Genomic DNA, 20,639 nt, shown 5'->3' on the forward strand with positions numbered 1-20,639 from the left:
ACTCATTGTATATAGCCTCGTTATTGTTTTTATTGTGTTACTTACTTTTTTATTTAGCAAATATTTGTCCTACTTTTTAAATCTGCACTGTTGGTAATAGGCTCATAACTAAGCATTTCACAGTAAAGTCTACACCTGTTGTATTTGGCGCATGTGACCGATACAATTTGATTTGATTTTAATATGATTGCTTTTGGGGTTTCCTGTCAGACATTGAATATCTTGTTTGAAAGATGTACTTTGTTGAAGCATCTTTGGCAGCGATTACGGCCTGTCCTGTTGGAAGGTGAACCACCCCAGTCTGAGGTGCTGAGCGCTCAGGAGCAGGTTTTCATCAAGGATCCCTCTGTACTTTGCTCCATTCATCTTTTCCTCGATCCTGTCTAGTCTCCCAGTCCCTGCCACTGAAAACCATCTCTACAGCATGATGCTGCCACCACCATGCTTCACCGTAGGGATGATACCAGGTTTCCTCCAGACGTTCACTTGGAGTGAACAACTATTTTACCGGTCGACCAAAATAGTATGATTTAAAAAAAAACAATGGTGTTAAAAATAGTTAATGGTTTACTTTCCCGGGAAAAGTTCATAATAATAAAGGAGGCCTTTATTTTATTCACAGCCAATCCAAACGCTGGAAATAAGAATGGCCCATCCCCCCCGTCAAGTAAAATGCGAAAACGCTGTGCATTGCCATAAAAGGAATACACCGTGCTCATGCGCACTGTGTGCAGTTCTGTTTGAAGTGAACTGACCAGTGAATATAGTAAGCAACAATACTGGCGCAAGAAAACCATTAGAAACCATACAAAATGCATTATCTCAAATCTATTTACAAGTTTTCTTGATTGTCTCAATGCATCGGTGGAACAATGTTAGGTCATCACTATCCAAACGTGGAAAAGTCACAACTGGTCAGCTATGTGGAGGATTATTTGGAATGTGTTGAGTCCATGCCTTTGGATATACAAAGAAACGTCTCTCTGCTGCGAGAAATTGACTCAAAGTATCAAGGTATTGTTTTTCCTCTCGTTGTTTTAGTGCTGAGATTTGCGAGTTTGACGATACAATTACCAAAACTGGGTGTGCTGGATTGGCAAATTCCCGATCCACTTTAGTTAATGTTCCACACACTAGTTAGCATTGAAAGCAAGTTTTTTTTTTTTATGTGCTGAAATATAGATAGTTTAGTCTTTCGAGTACGATGTATGCCTTCAATTTGTTATCCTCAACATGTCCCGGTGTCAGGTCCGAGTTGGCTTGATATAGTTACAGAGGATCAGCCATTTTGACAAGAGGGGTGTTGTGGCGTTTAACGGCTTTCTTTCGAGTTGGCAAACCTGTTATCTGCATTCGTTTTATATTTATTTTACAAGGGATGTTGATTTATTGTTGATAGTGTTGCCTACTAACAAATATAAAATTCGTAGTGTAACAGTAACGTTAACTGTTAACAGAAAGAAAAAACGAAATGGTCGTTATTGCAATCCGCTCTTAACGCTGGTGATGAAAATATGCCATGTACGAGAATTTTGCCAGTGCCGCGTTCAAAACAACAGGGAACTCGGTGATTTCCGAAACTAGTACGTTCAAGACAACTGGGAATTTGGACTCGGACTGGGATTTTTTTTGTAAGCATCGGGCCACTTTCTAGAACTCAGACTGGCTAAGCCTGCCTATTTGTACTATTTCTCTATAAAAATCGGATTAAAAACTTAACCACACTGCAAACCTTTTATGCCTATGGTAATCACAGCCCAGTAGTGCCATACGAAGGTTGGGTTGGCAACCATAGCTAACTACTTTCCTCGCTGTAACGTTAGCAAAACTGGGAAAGCAGTGCTCGTCAGGTGGGAGTGGAGGATACTGTACCGTTGTCCCCAAGCAAACTAGCAGCATCCTCCTTTGGTGGTGTTCTTTCGGCAGTTGGCATCCAATGTTGGTGCATTACTACCGCCTACGGTACTGGAGTGTGGGCCAGAGACAGCGCTAGCATCCACAATGGCAGTGGGTGCGGCATGTAGTAACCGCAGTGTGCAGATAGACATTATTGCCTGTTCAGGCGGAAAGTTTTGTCACTTCCTGAATCGGCTATTAGAACACCCCGCACACCTGTGGGGAAAACAACCTGTGGTAACCTAGTTTACCCAATTGGCTAGCAGCAAAAACTTTACCTTTTTCAAACCTAATTTTCTTGTCTGCTTGTTTTAGTCAATGACAAAACTAGATTTAAGTACATGTCTCAAGATTTTATTTCAACTTTGCTTGCTCCTGAGTGTTCTCACTACTTAGAAAAACCTATTTCAAGGCTTCCCTCATGCCCCTTTTCATGAGGGTGCTAGCAGCCACGTGAGTGCTAGCTAGCTTCTGTCCGTAACATTAAGCTAGCTAAGACAAGCAACAACACAAATGGATTATACAGCGACAAGTAGTGAGTGGCGTTAAACGGACTATACTAAACAAGTCAAATGTATTGCCTGTGATTAAATGTGTTCCACACACATAGCTACATGTATCCTCCTTGGATTCCCTACATTTCCCACTCTCCCATGCCGAATAGTCTGAAGCCACAGGGCTCTTCTCGCTGGCTCTGTTTCCTTATGTGGGAGCATTGTGAATTGTAGGTACATTGAACAACAAACACAGCAGCTTTTCGGCATGTTTTGTTATTTCTGTATAACTAAACATCGACAACAAAGTTAGCTCTTTTACAGCAGGAGTCAATGTAAAAAAAAAAAAAAAAACTTGGTTTCCCCCAATTTGTGTGTGTGGTCGAGGGGAATTCCTTATGACGCGAGTCGGTCGTTCAATAAAACGTCACAATACGGTGCAGAGCATTCGATTTGGCTGCTGTGGGGGGCAAGGAGATCCCCAGCTCCACTAAAACCATTGACAACTGCGTGCCGTTTTCAAGGGATTGTTAAATCAGCAGTAGAAACTATAAAAAAAATCAGCCTCCCCACACCTTGTTTGTTAAAAAGCTGAAGGATGGTGCTGGAGAAATGTAATCACTATCAAATTCATTGATGGCTATGGATGCAAGGATTGACCATACCTGATATCACAATTATAGTTTTAACCATGTTTTGAGGCTATATAGCATTTGTTTACATTTTATTTACAAACCATTGGAGTAAAACAAGTTTATTTTTTGGGTTCTGATGAGCTTTGTTCAACTGTCGTACCCCATGAGTCATTTTTAAGTTAGGGACTGTGTTATTTGTGATGAGGGATACCTGGAGAAAATCGGACTTTTGGGAAAAAAATAATAATGGCCTTCCCTAGAGTAAAATACATTTTTACCCGACCCTCCCTGAACGCTTGAAAAAAGACAAGTGACCCTCCCATATACCCAAAATAATAATAAAAAAATAGCAGAGAACATGCCTACCGTTTATCCTCACTCCTAGGACAGACCAGCCTTGACAAAGAAGGTTGCAGAGTCACTGACCACCCTAGACAATGGTAGGGGTGAAAAGATATTCATGCAGTGTTTTTATTATAATGGATATCTTATTTGTATTCCGAGAATAATTAGCCTTTTTATAAACACATTTCATGCAATTCGATGTCGTTTTACATGACTGGAGACAAGCAATCTTTTAAAACCACATCTGAAGTATCTGATCATCAATGAAATCGAGAAAAAGGTATTTCTTTAACACAGCAGCCGCATGTCATCAGGTAGACCTATATGCACTTGTAACTTTTTTTATTTGGGAAACTCTTTTTCACTTTATTCCATGATATTGTTGTTACAAAATAGATTTGTGTTGACTGATTGGGGCATGGGAATATAATAGCATCTGCTAGGCTAAATTTAACAAACAGCGCATGATCCTCAAACCAAAGACTGGCCAAACTCAAGTTTCTAAAAGTGAATTCAAAAGGCACTGTATAGCCTAAGGCATTTCTTTTTCATAATTATTATTTCTTTTTCATTTTATATAGCCTAAAATTGTCATTTTTATAGGCATGTTGTTGAACTGCTGTTAATGCTGAGCACTCCTGCCAGCCTGTAGCGTGTCACGAATGCTACACAATTTATTTCCTAAATACATTTTTGTTTCTCCTTAGGCTTGCTCCTGACTGATTTGGAGTTAGTATTTTGTTCAATAGCCTGTTGAAATGTCAAACATCAATTGATAGTGACAGAATCACACATTAGTTTCCAAGCAAAGTTTAAAAAAAAAATGGTGTCCTTGGCTATAGAAGGTTGTAGCACAGCCTCTGAATGTCATAGACTAACCAATATCCCATATGCATAGTCTTTTCCCGGCATTTTACAGCTTGTTTCTAGTATAAAGCGTTGTTATAGATCGCTTTATATAATCAGGTCCATATATATTTTTCTTATCAAATACTTAGCTAAAAAAGGGTAGGTCTATGCTTTTAGTCATTTTCTTTAACAAAAGCCACAATACCCTCACCCCTTCAATTCAAGCCCTGGTTTTAACTTAACACATCAAGCACTTCATATTCACTGATATTTAAGGAGTGCATGGTGACTGAAGGAATTGGCTGACAAAATCAATGGATAGTACACTCTAGTTTTGTCAATTATGTAGTCCTACCTCTTACTGAATAGGAAGAAATGGGCTCTAACACAAAGCCACTTGTTCTAGGTAGAATTAAGTAAAATTCAAATGTAAACTGTTGAAATTAATTGGGCCTTCTCAAATTAGTCTACTTTCAAAACCCATGCGCAGTTCATCTCTGCAGCTGCCACTTCATAGTCATTTAAATTCAAATAAAATGTGTCGCATGTGCCGAATACAACAGACATTACAGTGAAATGCATACTTACAAGCCCTTAACAAACGATGCAGTTTTAAGAAAAACAAGTGTTAAAGTTAGGGATGCATGACATATCGGTAAGCATATCGGAATTGGCCGATTATTAGCTAAAAGTGTTGGCGTCGGCCCGATGTCTAGTTTAACCTCTGGGACCCCTTCCCGTTCTCATCCCGGTAACGGGATTGCTTGACAAGATAGCATGGCGCGAAATTCAAAACAGCAAAAATCTAATAATTTCAATTTCTCAAACAATCAACTATTTTACACCATTTGAAAGATAAACATCTCCTTAATCTAACCACATTGTCCGATTTCAAAGAGGCTTTACGGCGAAAGCATAAAGTTCGATTATGTTAGGACAGTACATAGACAAAAAATTACACAGCCATTTTCAATGCAAGGACAGGCGTCACCAAAAGCAGAAAACCAGCTAAAATTATGCACTAACCTTTGACAATCTTCATCAGATGTCACTCCTAGGACATTGTTAGACAATACATGCATTTTTTTGTTCTATCAAGTTCATATTTATATCCCAAAACATTTTTACATTGGCGCGTGACGTTCAGAAAATGTATTTCCCCCAAAACTGCCGGTGAATCAGCACTACAATTTATAAAAATACTCGTCATAAACGTTGATAAAATATTAACCTCTTACATCTAGACGTTCCGCTAGCGGAACACCGCTCCAATATCCAATGATAGGGCGTGGCGCGAAATACAAACTCCTCGAAAATGGAAGTTTTCGGATTTTTCAAACATATGACTATTTTACACCATTTAAGACAAGACTCTCGTTAATCTAACCACACTGTCCAATTTCAAAAAGGCTTTACAACGAAAGCAAAACATTAGATTATGTCAGGAGAGTACCCAGCCAGAAATAATCAGACACCCATTTTTCAAGCTAGCATATAATGTCACATAAACCCAAACCACAGCTAAATGCAGCACTAACCTTTGATGATTTTCATCAGATGACAATCTTAGGACATTATGTTATACAATACATGCATGTTTTGTTCAATCAAGTTCATATTTATATCAACCAGCTTTTTACATTAGCATGTGACGTTCAGAACTAGCATTCCCACCGAACACTTCCGGTGAATTTATTAAATTACTCACGATAAATGTTCACAAAAAACATAATTATTTTAAGAATTATAGATACAGAACTCCTTTATGCAATCGCGGTGTCCGATTTTAAAATAGCTTTTCGGTGAAAGCACATTTTGCAATATTCTGAGTACGTAGCCCGGCCATCACAGGCTAGCTATTTTGACACTCACCAAACTCAGATTTACTATAAGAAAAATTGGATTACCTTTGCTGTTCTTCGTCAGAATGCACTCCCAGGACTTCTACTTCAACAACAAATGTTGGTTTGGTTCCAAATAATCCATAGTTATATCCAAATAGCGGCGTTTTGTTCGTGCGTTCAGGACACAATTCCCACATGGAATGGCCTTCATTTCTCAGAACAAGAATAGACTGACTAGTTTCATTAGAAAGTACTTTGTTTCTGGCCATTTTGAGCCTGTAATCAAACCCACAAATTCTGATGCTCCAGATACTCAACTAGTCTAAAGGCCAGTTTTATTGCATCTTTAATCAGAACAGTTTTCAGCTGTGCTAACATAATTGCAAAAGGGTTTTCTAATGATCAATTAGCCTTTTAAAGTGATAAACTTGGATTAGCTAACACAATGTGCCATTGGAACACAGACCGTGATGGTTGCTGATAATGGGCCTCTGTACGCCTATGTAGATATTCCATAAATCAGCTGTTCCCAGCTAAAATAGTCATTTACAACATTTACAATGTCTACACTATTTCTGATCAATTTGATATTTTAATGGGGGAAAAAATGTGCATTTCTTTAAAAAACAAGGACATTTCTAAGTGACCCCAAACTGTTGAACAGTGGTGTAGGTTGATATAGCGCTACCCATGCAACACAGCATTCCTAACCTAGCCCACAATTGCCTGCTGTGTGGATCGAGCAGTCATTTGAAAGAGTAAGAACATTTCAGCAATACAACTAAGGCGAAATCGACTAACGCCAAGATAATAAAATTCATTGCCCTTGACAATCAACCGTTCTCTTTTGTGGATGATGTTGGCTTTCGCCGACGGGTCGAGCACCGGTACACACTACCAAGTAGGTGCTATTTTTCAGATGTTGCCCTACCGGAGTTATACAGTATTGTTGAAACTCGCATGCATGAGCTACTTGCTATTGCTTCATGACTGACATTTGGACCAGCGACGTCAGCCCCATGAGCATTGAGTCTGACAGCACAGTGGGTCGACGAGGATTTCATACTGAGGAAAACCATATTGCATGCTCAAGAATGTGCTGGTTCTCATTCCGCTGCTAACATTTCAATATCACGTTTGAAACATGAACACTCTTAGCTCCATTCGAACAACTGACTCGAGAAATAAGCTCAACTGCGTCTTCAGCAGACGTGATACCCTGTCATGGCATTGAAACGCCTGCTCAACCCGACGGTCTGTGTTGGCATTTTTGTTCATTTGGAAAAGTAATCAACTATAGGCTGTGAACAAGCGATTCGGTGGCATTCTCTCTGAGCCTCTACTGTGTTGCCACCATGCTTGATGCTAGGTACAAGGACCGCTATTTCGATGCAGACAAACAGGGTTTACGTGAAATGTTAGACACAGCTGGACAAGATGGAAACGCACACCGATGACGAGAGGCCACAGACGGAGATGCCACAGACAGAGCTGAAACTTCACCGCTTGACATGATATCCTGGTTGAGACTGGACAAATGAACGAAACGGCAAGTAAGTGAAAGAAATAGGTTTTGATGTTTTACTGGTATTGGGGACAAATGTAAATGCCAACTAACTTTTTGGTGTGTGTGTTTCAACTATTTAACTGTACTAGAGTGCTTAAGGCCGCAAAAATGTAAAATATCTGGTATCGGTTTTGTTTTTTGTTTTTTTTGCAAGGAAAATATCGGGCCAAAATTTCAATCAGTGCATCCCTAGTGACTATGCATAGATAATAAACAGCGTAGCAGCAGTGTAAAAATGGGGGGGGGGTCAATGCAAATAGTCTGCGTAGCCATTTGATTAGCTGTTCAGAAGTCTTATGGCTTGGGAGTAGAAGCTGTTAATCCTTTTGGACCTAGACTTGGCGCTCTGGTACCGGAATGCGGTAACAGAGAGAATAGTCTGACTAGGGTGGCTGGTGCATTCGGAAAGTATTCAGACCCCTTGACTTTTTTCAGATTTTGTTACATTGCAGCCTTACCCTGAAATTAATTAAATTGTTTTTCTTCCTTATTCTAAACACTACCCAGTAATGACAAAGCAAACACAGGATTTTATTTTTTGTTGAAGCACCTTTGGCAGCGATTACAGCCTTGGATATGATGCTACAAGCTTGGCACACCTGTATTTGGGGAGTTTCTTCCATTCTTCTCTGCAGATCCTCTCCAGCTCTGTCAGGTTGGATGGGGAGCATTGCTACACAGCTATATTCAGGTCTCTCCAGAAATGTTAGATCGGGTTCAAGTCCGGTCTCTGGCTGTGCCACTCGAGGACATTCAGAGACTTGTCCCGAAGTCACTCCTCCATTGTATTGGCTGTGTGCTTAGGGTTGTTATACTGTTGGAATGTGAACCTTTGCCCCAGGCTGAGGTCCTGAGCGCTCTGGAGGATCTTGCTATAAGGATCTTGCTATACTTTGCTCTGTTCATCTTTCCCTCAGTCCTGACTAGTCTCCCAGTTCCGGCTGCTGAAAAACATCCCCACAGCTTGATTTTTCCACCATCATGCTTCACCATAGGGATGGTGCCAGGTTTCCTCCAGATGTCACGGATGGCATGCAGGCCTAAGAATTCAAGAGAGTCCTTTAAGTGCGTTTTGGCAAACTCCAAGCGGGCTGTCATGTGCCTTTCTACTGAGGAGTGGTTTCCGTCTGGCCACTCTACCATAAAGGCCTGATTTGGTGGAGTGCTGCAGAGATGGTTGTCCTTCTGGAAGGTTCTCATCTCCACAGAGGAACTTTAGAGCTCGGTCAGTGACCATCGGGTTCTTAGTTACCTTCCTAAGGCCCTTCTTCCCCGTTTGCCGGGCGGACAGCTCTATGAAGAGTCTTGGTGGTTCCACATTTCTTCCATTTAAGAATGGAGGCCACTAAGTTCTTGGGGACCTTCAGTGCTGCAGACATTTTTGTTGTTGTTGTTGTACCCTTCCACTGATTTGTGCCTTGACACAATCCTGTCTCGGAGCTCTAAGGACAATTCCTTCGGCCTCATGGTTTGGTTTGTGCGCTGACATGCACGGTCAACTGTGGGACCTTATATAGACAGGTGTGTGCATTTCCAAATCATGTCCAATCAATTGAAATTACCACAGGTGGACTCCAATCAAGTTGTAGAAACATCCTAAGGATGATCAATGGAAACAGGATGCACCTGAGCTCAATTTCAAGTCTCCTAGCAAAGGGTCCGAATACTTAGTTATATCAGTTATTTCTGTTTTTGTTTTTTTAATACATTTGAAAACATGATTGGTGGAATTAAAAAAAAAAAAAGACTAACGTAATAAAGTGTGGAAAAAGTCAAGGGGTCTGAATACTTTCCAAACGAAATTACTGCGTCCAAAGTACCATAGTCGACTGCAGTTTCAAAACTGCAGTCTTTTTTTACCTCATTTTTTATTTTTTAAATATTTTAATTAAGGGAAATGCTGTCAACCTATATTTTAACATTTCAATAAATGTGAATTTTTGTGGCTAGTTAAGTTTTACACCTGTCAACTTGTGCAATACGTTAAGAGAGAAAGTAGATTCTGTTCTTCATTTTACCTGTCACATAATTTTACATTATGAAGCTTACCGTAGTTTCCCAGAACAGTTGAACCAGTTTTGTTTGTAAATATTTAACTGGAGAATGCGGGAGCTGTTGAGTCCATAGCATTGTTTATACAACGGGTGGGCCTAATCCTGAATGCTGATTGGTTAACTTCTTGCGCATCAGTGGGATGCTAGCGTCCCATTTCGACAACTTCCGGTGAAATTGCAGAGCGCGAAACTGAAATTACAGAAATAGTCATATTTAACATTCATGAAAATACAGGTGTGATACATCAGAATAAAGCTTAACTTCTTGTTAATCCAGCCGCTGTTTGATTTCAAAAAGGCTTTACGGCGAAAGCACACCATGCGATTATCTGAGGACAGTGCCCAGCACACAAAAGCATTAAAAACATTTTCCAACCAGGCAGGTGCGCCACGAAAGTCAGAAATAGCGATAAAATAAATGCCTTACCTCTGAAGATCTTCTTCTGTTGGCACTCCAAAAGGTTCCAGCTACATCACAATTGGTCCTTTTGTTCGATAAAGTCCTTCTTTATAACCATAAACTCAATTTAGCTGGCGCGCTTCATTCAATAATCCACCGGTTTTCCTCCTTCAAAATGAATCCCAAACGTTACCTATAAACTTCTCCAAACAAGTCAAACATCGTTTATAATCAAACCTCAGGTACCCTAATACGTAAATAAACGATCAAATTTAAGACGGAGAATTGTTATTGTCTTTACCGGAGATGAACAAGTATGCGCTCTCATCCACACGTGTGAAAACACTGCAGCCAAAATAGGAGCCACTTAGAAAAACTTCAAATTCTAGCAAATTTTTCCAAAAACCAGCCTGAAATTCTTGACATCTAGTGGAAGCCCTAGAAACTGCAATCGGAGGTTTTCCCTTCATATTAAAAATGACAGCCATTTGGAATCTGTGGTGGGCTGAATTCTCTTTTTCTGGATGGTTTGTCCTTGGGGTTTTTGCCTGCCATATCAGTTCTGTTATACTCGCAGACATTATTTTAAGTTTTTTTAGAAACTTTAGAGTTAGTGTTTTCTATCCAAATCTACCAATTATATGCATATTCTAGCTTCTGGGCCTGAGTAACAGGCAGTTTACTTTGGGCATGCTTGTCATCCAGATGTCAAATTTCTGCCCCCTAGGCCAAAGAGGTTAAAACCGCATTCCAGCCGGTGTCTATTCCACAAGTTACCACCAGCTAAATCTATGATGTAAAAATGCCTATTTACTCTGTTCCATCTGACTGTGCAATCCACTGTCTCATCAGCCCAGCCAAGCAATTTACGAACGTGACCATTATAAAAAGTATCAAGACATTCTCACGTTTCTTTTGTATTGTATAAACCTTGTCTGTCTCTCCAACATTTACAACATTGTTTTAGTATTCAAATTCGATCTCCAGCAGTCACATAGTAATGAATATGTCAGGACGAGGCAGGCAGCGTTTCTCAGCAAGTCAAAATCATGAATCAGCTGGCATCATTTTTATATATAAGAAATGTCATTGAAAAAATGTCAAACAAAACGAAGTGCAGCTAGTTTGCAGTCTTTCCAGCTTCAGCTGAGGTGATGTTGTTGGCTAGTGCCCTGACGAGTGAGCACATTTTCTATGCCATTTTCTTGCTTCATTAGCTCATTGTTATGGATGTATCCAAATGACGCTAGAAAAGTTTATGCAAACGCAGCTACTTTTCTGTTATTCTGGCTGCAAATTTTGACGTGACTGAGTTAGCTGGCTAGCAAGCAAACAAGGGATAAGAACGTTGCCAGCCAGTGTGGCAAAAGAACATTTAGAACGAACGACTGGGTCGCGTCCGTGGATACAAAAGAACTGAACGACTGTGTCACTTCTCTACCAATCGATAGAACAAATGACCAGCTGACTTGGGTAGAAACCCTAGATTCGTGTCAGGACTATGGTTGCAAAGGATCAGAAACTTTCCAGTAAATTTCCATTTTTACGGAAGTTTTCCATGGGAAGTTAATCCTGGGAACTTTGGGAATTTTTGCTTAAATTCATCATAAAAGTTAGTTTATAACAGGGAACCTTTTTTTTGTGGGATACACAAGGCAATCTTAGGTATTGTGGGATATTTTGGTTAAACTATCCCCAATTCAATGGAATTGCAACCCTCTGCATGCAACAATGCATTCTTCCATTACATGTGCAGTGCATTCTTCCATCACGTGTACAGCTGATTCTCAAGATCTTGCACACTAATGAGATTCTATTGAGCCCACACCACTACACTGTCTGAGCCAAGGACTACATGCTTTCTGGTAAGTTTTGATTACAATACTGGGTGGGGTGATTTTATTTATTTTATTTTTTTTTTTGTGACATGATTGAAATAAAAAATAGTAAATAGTAGACTACAGCAAAGTGTATTTAAATCATTTCTAACTTAACAATTTCTGCTAGTTAGTTGTTGCTACCATGTGGGTTTTAGCTTGCTTGAGCCTGCTGAGTGTTAATTCACCTGTTTCCATACGTTTCATTTTAAAACATTTCTTACAGAGGAATTGTATAACTGCTTAACTATTTATCTGTACATGGAATTGTATTTTTATTTTTTACCCCCAAAAATTATAATCTTTACAGGATAGTGCCAAGGGCACCATCTGATGTGTGGAGACATTTCACTGCAGCTAATGTAGAAGGAAAAGCTGTGTACATGGGAAAATACTGTGCCAAATCATATGTGAAGAATGCAACAAAGATGCAGAATCATCTGGCCAAGTGCATGAAGTTCCCTCGGCGCTCACAACAAGCAACCTCTGACAAAAGTCCCTCTACTTCTATTCGAGGGGAAAATGATGAATCGGGCACATTATCAATAGCAACAGCTCATGGTCCTCCTGGAATCAGAAGTTTTTGTTGAATCAATGGAGGAACATAGAGAAATGTTGAATGTCTTGCTCGAGCTGTGTATGCAACTGGTTCACCTCAGATGCTCACAGGCAACGTGTATTGGAAGAGATTTCTGAATGGACTTTGCCCAGTATGCACTGCTCCAACCAGACATGCTTTATCTAATCATTTGCTGGATGCAGAGTTCAGAGTTCAAGTGAAGGTCAAGCAAATCATAGAGAAAGCAGACCTATATTGCAATCATCTCTGATGGGTGGTCGAATGTTCGTGGGCAAGGAATAATTAACTATACAGTGAGGGGGGGAAAAGTATTTGATCCCCTGCTGATTTTGTACGTTTGCCCCGTGACAAAGAAATTATCACTCTATAATTTTAATGGTAGGTTTATTTGAACAGTGAGAGACAGAACAACAAAAACGCATGTCAAAAATGTTATAAATTGATTTGCATTTTAATGAGGGAAATAAGTATTTGACCCCCTCTCAATCTGAAAGATTTCTGGCTCCCAGGTGTCTTTTATACAGGTAACGAGCCAAGATTAGGAGCACACTCTTAAAGGGAGTGCTCCTAATCTCAGTTTGTGACCTGTATAAGAGACACCTGTCCACAGAAGCAATCAATCAATCAGATTCCAAACTCTCCACCATGGCCAAGACCAAAGAGCTCTCCAAGGATGTCAGGGACAAGATTGTAGACCTACACAAAGCTGGAATGGGCTACAAGACCATCACCAAGCAGCTTGGTGAGAAGGTGACAACAGTTGGTGCGATTATTCGCAAATGGAAGAAACAAAAGAACTGTCAATCTCCCTCGGCCTGGGGCTCCATGCAAGATCTCACCTCGTGGAGTTGCAATGATCATGAGTACGGTGAGGAATCAGCCCAGAACTACACGGGAGGAACTTGTCAATGATCTCAAGGCAGCTGGGACCATAGTCACCAAGAAAACAGTTGGTAACACACTACGCCGTGAAGGACTGAAATCCTGCAGCGCCCGCAAGGTCCCCTGCTCAAGAAAGCACATATACATGCCCGTCTGAAGTTTGCCAATGAGCATCTGAATGATTGAGGACAACGGTGAAAATGTTGTGGTCAGATGAGACCAAAATGGAGCTCTTTGGCATCAACTCAACTCGCCGTGTTTGGAGGAGGAGGAATGCTGCCTATGACTCCAAGAACACCATCCCCAACGTCAACCATGGAGGTGGAAACATTATGCTTTGGGGGTGTTTTTCTGCTAAGGGGACAGGACGACTTCACCGCATCAAAGGGACGATGGACAGGGTCATGTACCGTCAAATCTTGGGTGAGAACCTCCTTCCCTCAGCCAGGGCATTGAAAATGGGTTGTGGATGGGTATTGCAGCATGACAATGACCCAAAACACACGGCCAAGGCAACAAAGGAGTGGCTCAAGAAGAAGCACATTAAGGTCCTGGAGTGGCCTAGCCAGTCTCCAGACCTTAATCCCATAGAAAATCTGTGGAAGGAGCTGAAGGTTCGAGTTGCCAAACGTCACCCTCAACCTTAATGATTTGGAGAAGATCTGCAAAGAGGAGTGGGACAAAATCCCTCCTGAGATGTGTGCAAACCTGGTGGTCAACTACAAGAAATGTCTGCCCTCGGTGGCAAAACCCTTGTTGGCAATCACAAAGTACTAAGTTATGTTTTGCAGAGGGGTGAAATACTTATTTCCCTCATTAAAATGCAAATCAATTTATAACATTTTTGACATGTTTTTTCTGGATTTCTTTGATATTCTGTCTCTCACTGTTCAAATAAACCTACCATTAAAATTATAGACTGATAATTTCTGTCAGTGGGCAAACGTACAAAATCAGCAGGGGATCAAGTACTTTTTTCCCTCATTGTATCTCCACCCCTCAACCAGTATTCTACAAGAGCACAGACAAGAGGGACAACAGACACGCTGTCTCTACATTGCAGATGAGCTGAAGACAGTCATCAATGACCTTGGACCACAGAAGGTATTTGTATTGGTGACAGACAATGCTGTGAACATGAAGGCTGCTTGGTCTAAAGTGGAGAAGTTCTACCCTCACATCACACCCATTGGCTGTGCTGCTCATGCATTCAATCTGCTCCTCAAGGACAACATGGCACTGAAAACAATGGATACACACTATAAGAGGGCCAAGGAAATGTTTAGGTATGTGAAGGGTCATCAAGTTCTCGCAGCAATCTACCTCACCAAGCAAAGTGAGAAGAATAAGTGCACCGCATTGAAGCTGCCCAGCAACGCTTGTTGGGGTGATGTTATCATGTTTGACAGTCTCCGGAAACTGCTGAAACCTATTGCAGTAGCCATTGCACGGATTGAGGAAGACAATGCCATCCTGTCTGATGTTCAGACTCTGCTTGCAGATGGAAGAGAAGAAATCCGTACTGCCCTGCCCACTTCACTGTTGCTCCAAGCAGAGGAAACTGCACTTCTGAAATACATCAAAAAGTGAAGACTTCTGCCTGAAGCCCATACACGCCGCAGCATACATGTTGGACCCCAAGTATGCTGGCAAGAGCATCCTGTCTGACGCAGAGATCAACAAGGCCTATGGCGTCATCACTACTGTCTCGCCACCTTGGCCTGGATGAGGACAGGGTTCTTGGCAGTCTGGCGAAGTACACTTCTAAGCAAGGGCTTTGGGATGGAGATGCAATATGGCAGTCGTGCCAACATATCTCATCAGCCACCTGGTGGAAGGGTTTTTGTGGATCTGAGGCTCTTTCCCTTGATGCCTCCATCATCCTCCAAATCTCACCAACATCAGTTGCCTCACAGCGCATCTGGTCCTTGTTTGAGAACACACACACCAAAGCACGCAACAAGCTGACCAATACAAGGGTTAAAAAATTGGTGGCCATCCGGGCAAATTTGAGGCTTTTTGAGCCTGACAATGAGCCATCCTCAACAAGGTTGTAAAGTGACAGTGAAGATGAGGTCTCAGAATATGATATTCAAGAGGTGGACAGTGAGGAGGTCCAGGGAGAAGACATGGACGCCTGAGAGGAAGACAACCAAAGCTTTAGTTTATAGACTATCATTTTACAGATGTATGTTGAAAATGTTTTTGGGAGATGCGATGGATCATTCAATATTCCCTTTTGTTCAGTGAAATCATCCCATGTGAGGAGTCGACACATTTTAATTAAATTAAATTTGATTTTATTTCTATTGGAAGGATTTAATTATTTGCAATTATGTCTACTGATAAGGTTAAAGGTTTGTTTCTGTCTCCATATGATATGGTAAATATATCCAATGCAAAAAAAAAAATCTACATTTAAATGGTATTAATATTAATTTACAAAGTTTCCACCTCTGATTATTCCCCAAAATGTGCAACCCTAGTTGGGACTATGTCTTGTGGAAGGATGAAATGGTATGAATAAATTAATCAAATTTAACGTTTTAAATGAAAATGTCATCATGATTTTAATATGTTGGTAACCGTGTGTGTGATCATGCCCGAGAAGCCGGTGTTTGGAGGATATATTGGCACTGCTTGCCGGCCCTCAACTTAACACCCGTGCCAATATTTCATCTAGACACCGGCTTCTCTGGCATTATCACTTAAATGTCTGTTGTGCGACGCACATGAACTGATGTTGCACTTGTATGCTATTCAAAAGTATATGTTTACTCACCAACAGCTCTTTATCTGTACGGCTGCCTTTTTTTTCTTTTTTTCCCCCACTATGCTTCCTACTAGTGTTTTTTTCTCTCTCCATTCTTCTCCCCTCTGCTTCCATCAGAAAACCATGAATCACAACTTTATTCATTTGGACAATTTGTCTTTTTCACTTGTAAATGTCCACACTCACCGAAAATGACATTCGGTAGCTACTAGCTATGCTTCTATGAGCTGGATTTACCTGTCTTTGGAATTAATCATTTTTCGCTTGTATGTGATTTCGCAATTACTTGTGCTAATTTTGTTAGCATTCTGGTAATATACGGCCAATGTTTTTTTATTTATTTTTTATTTTAGTGCCCCCTTGTGTTCTATGCTGGTAATACCGTATTTCCCAGGATGGCAGAAGAACAGAATGATGGTATGAAAATCTGGATACAGCCCAAGCCTACACGTGACTTCCTACAGGCCGTGCCCACAGCCATTGAGGCTGCTAGCTAGGACACCGGCACACATTTTCCAGCTCATTACTCGTTTGTCAGATTGCTATTAGGGGATTTCCAGTGCTCCCAGAGTTTTGCAGTAGCTATTTTATACATGCATAAAATTGTGCTCACCAAATTTATCATGCATTTTTCCCCTGTTCCTACCAGGGTCCTTAATGAGCACTTACATTTTCCCTGCCCACTGACTGCTAGTGTCATATTATTTAATCCCTCATGATTATTCTACTCAGTAACTAAACAAATGCAGGAGACACCCATCCTGACAACTTTTTTCTCATTCTGTGTGCTTTGCAGAGGTCCTGAAGGAGGTTGACGATGTCTACGAGCGTTACCAGGGCGAGCAGGATGCGGCACAGCGTAAGAGGCTTCAGATCCAGCTGCAGCGGGCCCTCATCAGTAGCCAGGAGCTCGGCGACGAGAAGATCCATGTGGTTACCCAGATGACTGAGCTGGTAGAGAACCGTTCCCGCCAGATGGACTCCCTCTGCCTCCAGGAGCCCAGCGAGATCAGTGAGCGGGTCATCACCGAGCGGCGCTCCAGTTCTGTCCAGGAGGCGGCGGTGTCCACCCCTGCCGAGCGTTCCTCTGCACGCCGGCCGAGACGCCAGCGCAACAGTGAGAGCCGTGACTCCCACCACACCTCGGGGAATGGAGCGGTGATGGACGACCCGGCGGATGAGCTGCCCCTGCAGCCGCGGGAGAAAAGGTCCAAGTCGGCCAAGAAGAAGAAGCGCAAGGCCAAGCAGGAGCGCGACTCCTCGCCCGTGGAGTTCACCATCGACCCCAATGAGCCCACCTACTGCCTGTGCGAGCAGGTGTCATACGGCGAGATGATCGGCTGCGATAACGACGCGTGCCCCATCGAGTGGTTCCACTTCTCCTGCGTGGGGCTCACCTACAAGCCCAAGGGGAAGTGGTTCTGTCCCAAGTGCAGAGGGGACAACGAAAAGACTATGGACAAAAACCTGGACAAGAACAAAAAGGACCGGAGGTCCAGGTAGTAGTTACAAGTCCTCCGTCCGTTGTCCCTTTCCTCTCGGAACATTGTTGAACTGAGCGTTGAGTTTACCAAAGTGATTCATTCAAGGGATGACGAAATGTAAAGTTCTGAGAGCAAGCGAACACTATTTCCAGCAGCGCTTACTCTGAGTAAAGGACTTGACCAATACTGAACTGGTGCTGATACAATACTGGCGACTCACACTGAAGCCTAAATGTTGTTTTGCGAAGTCCGATGTTGACTGTAAGGATCCTCCGCCTAAGCTGCCATCTTCTGTCTGTATCCTGTGTTACTTAACCTCTCTGGGCTAGGCGGGACGAATTCGTCCCACCTACGTAACAGCCAGTTGAATCCTGTGGTGCGATTTTCAAAACCTTTGAAATGCTATTACTTCAATTTCTCAAACATATGACTATTTTACAGCTATTTAAAGACAAGACTCTCGTTAATCTAACCACACTGTCCGATTTCAAAAAGGCTTTACAACGAAAGCAAAACATTAGATTGTCAGCAGAGTACCAAGCCAGAAATAATCAGACACCCATTTTTCAAGCTAGCATATAATGTCACAAAAACCCAGAAGACAGCTAAATGCAGCACTAACCTTTGATGATCTTCATCAGATGACAACCCTAGGACATTGTTATACAATACATGCATGTTTTGTTCAATCAAGTTCATATTTGTATCAAAAACCAGCTTTTTACATTAGCATGTCACGTTCAGAACTAGCATACCCCCCGCAAACTTCCGGCGAATTCACTAACAATTTACTAAATTACTCACGATAAAAGTTCACAAAAAGCATAATTATTTTAAGAATTATAGATACAGAACTCCTCTATGCACTCGACATGTCCGATTTTAAAATAGCTTTTTGGTGAAAGCACATTTTGCAATATTCTAAGTACATAGCCCAGCCATCACGGGCTAGCTATTTAGACACCCGGCAAGTTTAGCACTCACCAATATCAGATTTACTATTACAAAAGTTTGATTACCTTTTGTTGTCTTCGTCAGAATGCACTCCCAGGACTGCTACTTCAATAACAAATGTTGGTTTGGTCCAAAATAATCCATCGTTATATCCGAATAGCGGAGTCAATCACCACCTTCCGGAGACACCTGAAACCCCACCTCTTTAAGGAATACCTGGGATAGGATAAAGTAATCCTTCTAACCCCCCTTAAAAGATTTAGATGCACTATTGTAAAGTGGTTGTTCCACTGGATATTATAAGGTGAATGCACCAATTTGTAAGTCGCTCTGGATAAGAGCGTCTGCTAAATGACTTAAATGTAAATGTAGCGGCGTTTTGTTCGTGCGTCCCAGACACTATCCGAAATGGTAAATCAGGGTCGCGCGCATGGCGCAATTCGTGACAAAAAAAATCTAAATATTCCATTACCGTACTTCTAAGCATGTCAACCGCTGTTTAAAATCCATTTTTATGCCATTTTTCTCGTAAAAAAGCGATAATATTCCGACCGGGAATGTCCATTTAGCTAAACAGAGGAAAGAAAACAAAGCTTTCGGTCGACGCGGGCACGAGCCTGAGTCTCACAGTACTGTAACCAGCCACTACCCAAACGCGCTACTTTGTTTCAGCCAGAGCCTGCAAAGCCATGATTCAACATTTTGCCGCCTTCTGAGAACCTATGGCAGCCGTAGGAAGTGTCACGAGACAGCTAAGATCCTCACTCTTCAATAAACAGAGACAAGAAGAACGACACCTTGTCAGACAGGCCACTTCCTGCATGAAATCTTCTCAGGTTTTTGCCTGCCATATGAGTTCTGTTATACTCAGACACCATTCAAACAGTTTTAGAAACTTTAGGGTGTTTTCTATCCAAAGCCAATAATTATATGCATATTCTAGTTACTGGGCAGGAGTAGTAACCAGATTAAATCGGGTACGTTTTTTATCCAGCCGTGTCAATACTGCCCCCTAGCCCTAACAGGTTAACTCGAAAAGCAAATTTTGGCTTACTAGCCAATTTGGAAATGTTGATTTGATGTAATGTATCTGAATGAATGATGTCCTTTTTGTAAAAAATGTATACATTATGTTTGGCCCATTTTTCTTAGTTGAGTAAGCTTTTAATTTCTTATGTGTTTTAAATAAGTCTGTCCCAAATCAGTGCGTCTCGATTCATGGCGGGGCTAAATAGCTGGTTGTGCAATGTTTTTTATTTTGTATGGCTGAGAGAGGGGTAGTTTGCGCTGTTTCTGTGAAGTGTTCATCTGAGTTGGGATTTCACACGAATTTCATATTTTAGGTTATTTTATGATTTCCCAACTGTCATTTCAATTGACCATCCACAGGTGCAGCACTCTAATTTGCTAAAAAGTGATGGTCTGTCTGGAATGGGATTTCATATTTGTGGAGACAGTCTACGTTTTCTGTATATCCATTAAAACAAAGTTATACTGGTGAGAGGGGAACCAATTTATTACTTTTATATCGGTTTCGCTACACCCGCAATAACATCTGCTAAGTAAGTGTATGCGACCAATAAAATTTGACTTGAATCCTTTTTCTTGAAATATACATTTTACATTCCATTCTTCTGCTTTTCAGGTCATATTGTTAAACTGAAGTGTTTCAGTAAGTAAAGATATTTCCAAATACTCATAAATAACATGAGTATCACAAAGAAATAAAGTTCCCCAAAACAAACTCCACTCCTACATGCGTCTCTGGCTGTCCAATTTGTCTTCATCCTCGCTACTACTGGACGTGGGTATCAGGGAAGAGGACAGACAGGATGTTGCAGACCTCCAGGTCCTATAGCAGGGGTGCCCAACCAGTCGATCGTGATCTACTGGTCGATCGTGGAGTGCTTGCCAGTCGATTGTGAGATTATACTTTTAACTAAAATTCAGCCACACAAATCGATGCCTATAATCTCTTTGTTTTAATGTTCAACAGTCAAGGACA

At 41.3% G+C, this 20,639-nt stretch overlaps 1 protein-coding gene across 8 annotated transcripts; it reads left to right on the plus strand.

The window, feature by feature from the left end:
• The first annotated feature begins 699 nt into the window (after positions 1-699).
• LOC106577449 (inhibitor of growth protein 2) lies at positions 700-20,389 on the plus strand. Of its 8 annotated transcripts, XM_082965057.1 has the most exons (5): positions 879-1,014; positions 7,433-7,616; positions 11,841-11,949; positions 16,550-16,613; positions 16,993-20,389. In XM_082965057.1, exons 4-5 carry the CDS (start codon positions 16,592-16,594, stop codon positions 17,697-17,699), a joined length of 729 nt encoding a protein of 242 aa, XP_082821183.1. In that variant the 5' UTR covers positions 879-1,014; positions 7,433-7,616; positions 11,841-11,949; positions 16,550-16,591; the 3' UTR covers positions 17,700-20,389. The 8 variants fall into 8 exon arrangements, with proteins under 8 accessions (XP_045557221.1, XP_045557223.1, XP_014010903.1 ...); XM_045701265.2 differs by lacking the exon at positions 7,433-7,616 and having other exon boundaries at positions 700-1,014; XM_045701266.2 differs by lacking the exon at positions 16,550-16,613.
• The last annotated feature ends 250 nt before the right edge of the window (positions 20,390-20,639 follow it).

This window comes from Salmo salar, chromosome 18 (assembly GCF_965601325.2).
Source record: "Salmo salar chromosome 18, fSalSal1, whole genome shotgun sequence".
Taxonomy (NCBI): Eukaryota; Metazoa; Chordata; class Actinopteri; order Salmoniformes; family Salmonidae; genus Salmo; species Salmo salar.